General features: G+C 41.7%; 1 protein-coding gene across 2 annotated transcripts in view; it reads left to right on the forward strand.

Annotated features, from left to right (window-relative positions):
• Positions 1–2265, forward strand: part of asb3 (ankyrin repeat and SOCS box containing 3) — a 28482-nt gene extending 26217 nt beyond the window's left edge. Inside the window, exons 6-9 of one of the 2 annotated variants that reach the window (XM_060940194.1) lie at positions 994–1200; positions 1284–1553; positions 1737–1870; positions 2007–2265. In XM_060940194.1, coding sequence (XP_060796177.1) covers positions 994–1200; positions 1284–1553; positions 1737–1870; positions 2007–2173 — 778 coding nt within the window. In that variant the 3' untranslated portion in view covers positions 2174–2265. The remainder of the gene's footprint in view (positions 1–993; positions 1201–1283; positions 1554–1736; positions 1871–2006) is intronic. The other variant, XM_060940195.1, reaches the window with a different exon arrangement.
• Positions 2266–8847: the final 6582 nt, after the last annotated feature.

The following is an 8847-nucleotide window of genomic DNA, read 5'->3' on the forward strand; positions in this document are numbered from 1 at the left end:
GGGTGTGCTTGTCTTCTGAAATCAACTCTGCTCACAATTCTTGGAGGAATTTCACGAAAATTAGCAAAAGGCTTTGTTATATGTCGGTAATATGCATATTGCAATTTAGTTCAATTCGGTCGAATTTTTCAGAGTTAGGGCCCTTGATTACCAAACTTGTACTCTGACAATTTCATGAAAGTGTGCTCATCTTCTGAAATCAACACCTCTCACAACTTTTGCAGGAATTTTCTGAAACTTTGCAGAAGGCTTTGCTATATGTCACTAATGCACATATTACAGTTTTGTTCAATTCGGTCACATTTCACCAGAGTTATGGCCCTTGATTACCAAACTTGTACTTTGACAATTTCGTGAGGGTGTACTAAGCACTTATAGCGTAGATATAGTTGCCAGCGGGAGATATTGTGCTCTTTAACCCCTTTTCCACCAAATCAGTTCCAGGGCTGGTTCGGGGCCAGTGCTGGTGCTGGTTCACAACTCGTTCAACTTGCGAGCCAGCTGAGAACCAGTTTGCTTTTCCATAGCTCACGGCGCTAAGGGAAACCATGTCATTACGTCGCTGTATACGTCAGTTACGTCGTTGTATACGTCAGTTACGTCGCTACGTTTGCATAAACCTTGGCGCGAATATCAACAATAATAATAATAATAATAATGGATGACTTCGCGTTTGTACAGCTGCTGCTTCTCCTTGCTTAAAAATGGCGATCTTTCACGGTCTTGTTATTGTTGTTGGTCTTAACAACTCCGCCCCCCCGCTGACGTAAGCGGTTCTTTCCTCTGGCCCAGCAGAGAGTTGGTGCTAGCCTGGAACCGGTTTTTCTGGCCCCAGAGCCAGTTCTTTGTCAGTGGAAACAGAAAACCCGGTTCCAAACTAAGCACTGGCCCCGAACCAGCCCTGGAACTGCTTTGGTGGAAAAGGGGCATCAGAGCACTCTTGTTTAAATTGTCCTGTTAACTCATACTCTTATTACTTGTAACCTTCTGCAGTATTCTAGAGAAATTGATCCCGGTAACGAACCGAGAGTGTGACCGGGGCGAGGGAAAGGTCAGTCCAGTGTATCTGGCAGTGCTTAGTGGTCAAGCAGAAAGCCTCCGGCCTCTGCTCAGAGAGGGCTACAGTCCAGACGCTCAGAGCTGCAGGGAGTTTGGATATTGCTGCCCGCTGGACATGGCTCTCTGGTGTAACTCTTGGAAGTATGAATACATTAAAACACATTTTAAAAAATAATTTTTTTGTATAGTATTAGTGTTTATAGTACATCTCCCTGTCAACGCAGTGTGAGCAGTGAATTCCTCCAGAGTCGAGAAATCACAAAGATGCTGCTGGCTGCTGGAGCTCATGTCAGTCTGGCTACATACATATTGACATTGCAGGGCCATGTACCTGAACATCTGTCGCTCATCCTGGAATATTCTGGCCTGCCTAAGGGTGAGCAGCTGGAGGCGCTAGTTCAGGCAGCGCTCAGCAAAGTGGCCCATGCTTCATTTTGGCTTCCACTGCTGCTCAAAGCAGGACTAGACCCCCTGCTTCTCCTTCAGCAGAAAATGTAAGAACCAAAGAGGCAAGGTCCAACCATTTATTCTATATTGTGTTATATTTAATCAACAATGATCCTGATTGTACTTTTTATACAAGATGACAGTTGTGGGGTAAAACGAATGGTTTCATATGTTGCTCTGTTCCTCCTCCATCTTTATTTTTTTCCATGTGATGTTTTAATCCTATGCAGGATAGAAGAGGCTGAATCCAGAATACTTAATTTTTTGCTGGAGTTTATTAATTGGAAGACCCTGCCCTTGAAATTGCTTCACATCCTCACTCAGCGCAGAGCAAAGGGCACTTGGACGCCGCAGAAGTATTTTGGTAAAGATCATTAAGAAGGCACAAGCAAACTACATAGTCTGAGTCAATGTTTCTCTTCTCTGATTCTCTTTTATGCAGTAAAATGGCTCTGTTGTACATTGTGTGCTTATAACGCTTTCCTTTCTCTGTGTTCCAGAGAGTGTTCCTGATCTGACTCATCTGTGTAGACTTGCTGTAAGAACGATAGTGGGCAGCGATGCTTTGTCTAAACCCTCCTTTGTTCGCCAGCTGCCTGTTCCCACACTTCTGCAAGACTACCTCCAGTTTAATGACATTTCGAGTAATTACACCTTCATGGCCTGAGCTAACGGAGAGGTGGCTAATTAAGTGATCACACATGTTCCACTCATAGTATTTAGTATATATGTTAATAAAACTGTTGAACACTGCTGAAATTGGACTTGCTCCTTTCCTTTTTAATCTTCGTTTTCCTCTTCCACAGCAGGCCTTCAGACAAAGCTGGAGTTGAAATTCACCTCTGCTCCATGTCTTTGGTCTGTCTCGTTATCTCCCTTCTCCTTCTCAGCTTCTCCCTTCGCTATCTGCCTCCAAGGTCACACAGGCACAAGACGTGTACTCTCTTCCAATGCTAATTATGGACTCTGGCACATCTGTTCGGGTTGGAGGCATATCTTTTCTTTGTCATCATATTTTTTTATTATACACTATCTTCTTACATTTTATGGAAGGGCGCTGCATGCTGATAAAAGCTAGGGGTGTATTTCTTTTCAGTCCACAGTGTAGATGTGAGGGGACATCTTCAATATTTCTTTGTCCAGGTGTTGGTGCACAGAATTTCAAGTATTTCATACTTGTAGCATGTGCCATTAGCACTGACACAAATCTTAACATGTTTCCCTGTACCTGACAAATGACCTGAACGTCCACGGTTTTTGAGTCTTGGTTCTAATGGATGTCTAAGGGCAAGTGGTAAATTCTGTCAGTAATATGTGAATAGTTTGTTCATTCTTTAACAACTGCAGAATTAAACTGCTTTATCCTGTGATGGATCCTGGGCATGAGAAATACAGCATGTATTGGATGCCAGTCCATTACAGGACACCATGTGCGTGCTCACATTCACACATTCGTACAATGCAAATTCAGTATCACAACTCTAACAATAGCTCATGATGAAAAAGAAATGTGAGAATGTCTTACCAAAGCTGTTCTTTTGGAATTTTATCCAACAGCATACAACCCCGATTCTAAAAAAGTTGGGACAAAGTACAAATTGTAAATAAAAACGGAATGCAATGATGTGGAAGTTTCAAAATTCCATATTTTATTCAGAATAGAACATAGATGACATATCAAATGTTTAAACTGAGAAAATGTATCATTTAAAGAGAAAAATTAGGTGATTTTAAATTTCATGACAACAACACATCTCAAAAAAGTTGGGACAAGGCCATGTTTCCCACTGTGAGACATCCCCTTTTCTCTTTACAACAGTCTGTAAACGTCTGGGGACTGAGGAGACAAGTTGCTCAAGTTTAGGGATAGGAATGTTAACCCATTCTTGTTTAATGTAGGATTCTAGTTGCTCAACTGTCTTAGGTCTTTTTTTGTCGTATCTTCCGTTTTATGATGTGCCAAATGTTTTCTATGGGTGAAAGATCTGGACTGCAGGCTGGCCAGTTCAGTACCCGGACCCTTCTTCTACGCAGCCATGATGCTGTAATTGATGCAGTATGTGGTTTGGCATTGTCATGTTGGAAAATGCAAGGTCTTCCCTGAAAGAGATGTCGTCTGGATGGGAGCATATGTTGCTCTAGAACCTGGATATACCTTTCAGCATTGATGGTGTCTTTCCAGATGTGTAAGCTGCCCATGCCACACGCACTAATGCAACCCCATACCATCAGAGATGCAGGCTTCTGAACTGAGCGCTGATAACAACTTGGGTCGTCCTTCTCCTCTTTAGTCCGAATGACACGGCGTCCCTGATTTCCATAAAGAACTTCAAATTTTGATTCGTCTGACCACAGAACAGTTTTCCACTTTGCCACAGTCCATTTTAAATGAGCCTTGGCCCAGAGAAGACGTCTGCGCTTCTGGATCATGTTTAGATACAGCTTCTTCTTTGAACTATAGAGTTTTAGCTGGCAACGGCGGATGGCACGGTGAATTGTGTTCACAGATAACGTTCTCTGGAAATATTCCTGAGCCCATTTTGTGATTTCCAATATAGAAGCATGCCTGTATGTGATGCAGTGCCGTCTAAGGGCCCGAAGATCACAGGCACCCAGTATGGTTTTCCGGCCTTGACCCTTACGCACAGAGATTCTTCCAGATTCTCTGAATCTTTTGATGATATTATGCACTGTAGATGATGATATGTTCAAACTCTTTGCAATTTTACACTGTCGAACTCCTTTCTGATATTGCTCCACTATTTGTCGGCGCAGAATTAGGGGGATTGGTGATCCTCTTCCCATCTTTACTTCTGAGAGCCGCTGCCACTCCAAGATGCTCTTTTTATACCCAGTCATGTTAATGACCTATTGCCAATTGACCTAATGAGTTGCAATTTGGTCCTCCAGCTGTTCCTTTTTTGTACCTTTAACTTTTCCAGCCTCTTATTGCCCCTGTCCCAGCTTTTTTGAGATGTGTTGCTGTCATGAAATTTCAAATGAGCCAATATTTGGCATGAATTTCAAAATGTCTCACTTTCGACATTTGATATGTTGTCTATGTTCTATTGTGAATACAATATCAGTTTTTGAGATTTGTAAATTATTGCATTCCGTTTTTATTTACAATTTGTACTTTGTCCCAACTTTTTTGGAATCGGGGGTGTAGTAAATTTTAGTGCTGGTAAGGCTTTCCTGTGATTTTGTGGTGTCCATGAGCATTAAGATGGAAAGTCAGGAACCTTGTTGCGAACAAACAGTCCTGTCCCTGCCAATTTCTGAAAGGACAGATTTTACAGATTTAATATTTAATTGACAAATACTTTTGACTGAAATATTCATGAAAGTTACAAAATGTATTTTGCATTAATACATAATATGTAATTTTCCCCAACAACTATACTTTTTATCAAAATGGTGGCAAATTTCTTGTGGCAGCTCCTCCCATAGCCACTGATGACAGTAGTTCTAACTTTGGGACCAACAGTTCTGTCATGCTGTGATGGTGCAAGCTTTCTGGCTCAGGCAACAGTTTTTTGTTTTTTTTTTTCAGTCAAAATGTGTTGAACCGGTTCTAGATTAGGCACTGGCACCAGAACCATGTTGTTGGAAAAGCCATTATAATTTTTATGGGGATTTTTTTTTTTTTGTATAGGGAAATGTGTGAAAATTATTGCCTGCCCTAAACGCACAAGATGCAGTTGTGTCAGATGGAGAGTCTGTTGAAAAACAATTATGTAATCTGTTAATTCATATAGATTACAGGTGGCATTGTAGTGCCCCAGATAGTGTTGCTGCCTCACAGCTCCAGGGTCCTTGGTTTGCTCCTGAGCTTGGGTTACTGCCTCTGGATGTTCTCCCCAAGTCCAGGGAGGTTTCAGGTTCTCCAGTACTCTAAATAGCTTGGGTGTGAATGTGTGCACGTGGTGCCCTGTGATGGACTGGCATCCCATTCAAGGTGTATTCTTCCTGCCTTGTGGCCACTGTTCCTGGTATAGGCTTTGGCTGTGCAAACGACTCTGTCCAATGAAGTTGAATGAATAAATGTACATATCAGTTGCCATATGGATTATTCTAATTTGGAGCTGAATTTTCCCAACATATTATATTCGAAAGTGTGATATCGATAATCAAATGTAATGAATTCAAACCAGTTTTTGCTCAGTCCTAAACTCCAGCAAGAATACATATGTATTTAGAATACAAGGAACATATTGACAGCAGATTGTAATACCATTAGCCAACAGCAGGGGGAACCATTGTTCTGTTAAGTATTTCAGCACTTCAAAAAGCAGACACGTTTCAGCTCTCACCTCCTGCTTTCTGAATTCTGAGCAAAGTGGAGGCTGGGTCTCTCAAACTCGGAGCCTTGTTCTAGACAATCAGGCTGCTTCTCTGTGGGAGATGCCGTGACTGCCTGGTATCAGCAATCATGAGCATTAAGGTCCTGCTTGTACTGCTGGTACGCTTTATTCCAACAGTTAAGGCTTTGATTTGCAATCAGGCTTTTGAGCTGCATTCGAAAACTTCCTCTCTCGCACTCAATGTCTGCATTTACTGAAAGATTATATATTGAAGAAATAAATTGTTCAAATTCATCACATTTTGCTTAATAGGCCATAGGAAGATGTTGCCCTTGAATATTTCTCAATTTCTAGAAATGTGTTTTTTAAATGTAAAATCACCAGGAAAAGCAGCTGGTATAAACAGGCTAGCAGGGTTAAGACCTCCATTTGTTTGAAGGAGAATACTTAAAAATAAGATTTGATTTTTGGCGTCCACATTATCCTGCTGGCTTAAATTGGATTTTTTTTTTTTTAACTTTTGCGGAACCAAGAACAGAAGTACCACCAGCAGTTATAAAAAAAAAAAAAAAAGGACAATGGTATGAAGCGTTAGCGCTGTCGCCTCACAGCAAGAAGGTCCTGGGTTCAAGCCCCGGGGCCGGCGAGGGCCTTTCTGTGTGGAGTTTGCATGTTCTCCCTGTGTCCGCGTGGGTTTCCTCCGGGTGCTCCGGTTTCCCCCACAGTCCAAAGACATGCAGATTAGGTTAACTGGTGACTCTAAATTGACCGTAGGTGTGAATGTGAGTGTGAATGGTTGTCTGTGTCTATGTGTCAGCCCTGTGATGACCTGGCGACTTGTCCAGGGTGTACCCCGCCTTTCGCCCGTAGTCAGCTGGGATAGGCTCCAGCTTGCCTGCGACCCTGTAGAAGGATAAAGCGGCTAGAGATAATGAGATGAGAATGAGATGAGATGGTATGAAGCAGAGGTTGGGGCTGATTTCTATAGATTCACTCATGTTAAGCGTTTATGCTGTATGAAACACCTGGAGATTTCGTGCACATTTGGGTTAATTTATTTCACCTTGCTTTGCTGACACCTGTAAGATGCCATTAACAGTAATTGAGAAGAAACAGTTGAAATACAATAGCAGGTGTAATAAACATGAATGAGGTGAAATAACTATCATTATCACAAGTGCCTTTATATGAGTTGGAAGGAAATAGACAAAGCAAATATTGTCTAGTCAAAATACAAATTACAGTGGTGCTTGAAAGTTTGTGAACCCTTTAGAAATTTCTATATTTCTGCATAAATATGACCTAAAACATCACCAGATTTTCACACAAGTCCTAAAAGTAGATAAAGAGAACCCAGTTAAACAAATGAGACAAAAATATTATACTTGGTCATTTATTTATTGAGGAAAATGATCCAACATTACATATCTCTGAGTGGCAAAAGTATGTGAACCTTTGCTTTCAGCATTGATGGTGTCTTTCCAGATGTGTAAGCTGCCCATGCCACACGCACTAATGCAACCCCATACCATCAGAGATGCAGGCTTCTGAACTGAGCGCTGATAACAACTTGGGTCGTCCTTCTCCTCTTTAGTCCGAATGACACGGCGTCCCTGATTTCCATAAAGAACTTCAAATTTTGATTCGTCTGACCACAGAACAGTTTTCCACTTTGCCACAGTCCATTTTAAATGAGCCTTGGCCCAGAGAAGACGTCTGCGCTTCTGGATCATGTTTAGATACGGCTTCTTCTTTGAACTATAGAGTTTTAGCTGGCAACGGCGGATGGCACGGTGAATTGTGTTCACAGATAATGTTCTCTGGAAATATTCCTGAGCCCATTTTGTGATTTCCAATACAGAAGCATGCCTGTATTCCAGATTTTCTGAATCTTTTGATGATATTATGCACTGTAGATGATGATATGTTCAAACTCTTTGCAATTTTACACTGTCGAACTCCTTTCTCATATTGCTCCACTATTTGTCGGCGCAGAATAAGGGGGATTGGTGATCCTCTTCCCATCTTTACTTCTGAGAGCCACTGCCACTCCAATATGCTCTTTTTATACCCAGTCATATTAATGACGTATTGCCAATTGACCTAATGAGTTGCAATTTGGTCCTTCAGCTGTTCCTTTTTTGTACCTTTAACTTTTCCAGCCTCTTATTGCCCCTGTCCCAACTTTTTTGAGATGTGTTGCTGTCATGAAATTTCAAATGAGCCAATATTTGGCATGAAATTTCAAAATGTCTCACTTTCGACATTTGATATGTTGTCTATGTTCTACTGTGAATACAATATTAGTTTTTGAGATTTGTAAATTATTGCATTCCGTTTTTATTTACAATTTTTACTTTGTCCCAACTTTTCTGGAATCGGGGTTGTAATACATAAACATCTCATTATCTCTAGCCACTTTATCCTGTTCTACAGGGTCGCAGGCAAGCTGGAGCCTATCCCAGCTGACTACGGGCGAAAGGCGGGGTACACCTGGACAAGTCGCCAGGTCATCACAGGGCTGACACATAGACACAGACAACCATTCACACTCACATTCACACCTGCGGTCAATTTAGAGTCACCAGTTAACCTAACCTGCATGTCTTTGGACTGTGGGGGAAACCGGAGCACCCGGAGGAAACCCACGCGGACACGGGGAGAACATGCAAACTCCACACAGAAAGGCCCTCGCCGGCCACGGGGCTTGAACCCGGACCTTCTTGCTGTGAGGCGACAACGCTAACCGCTACACCACCGTGCCACCCGGAGTTGTAATAAAAAAAAGAAAAAAGAATAATATACAAATAAAATGTTCTTGAAAAAGAATAAAATTTAAAATATTGGTAAGTAGAATAAGGTTCAAAGTGAAAAATTGTGTATTCTGTGATCTGTAATCTGTAAATAGTGCCTAATTTCCAATTTGATACCCGAGCTGATGATGGAGTTCAGTATCCTGATGGTTTGAGGATTAAAACTGTCTGAACCTACTGGTCTTGGATTGGATGCTCTAGTACCCTCTGTTGGATGGGAGGAG

Source organism: Neoarius graeffei, chromosome 14 (assembly GCF_027579695.1).
Source record: "Neoarius graeffei isolate fNeoGra1 chromosome 14, fNeoGra1.pri, whole genome shotgun sequence".
NCBI lineage: Eukaryota > Metazoa > Chordata > Actinopteri > Siluriformes > Ariidae > Neoarius > Neoarius graeffei.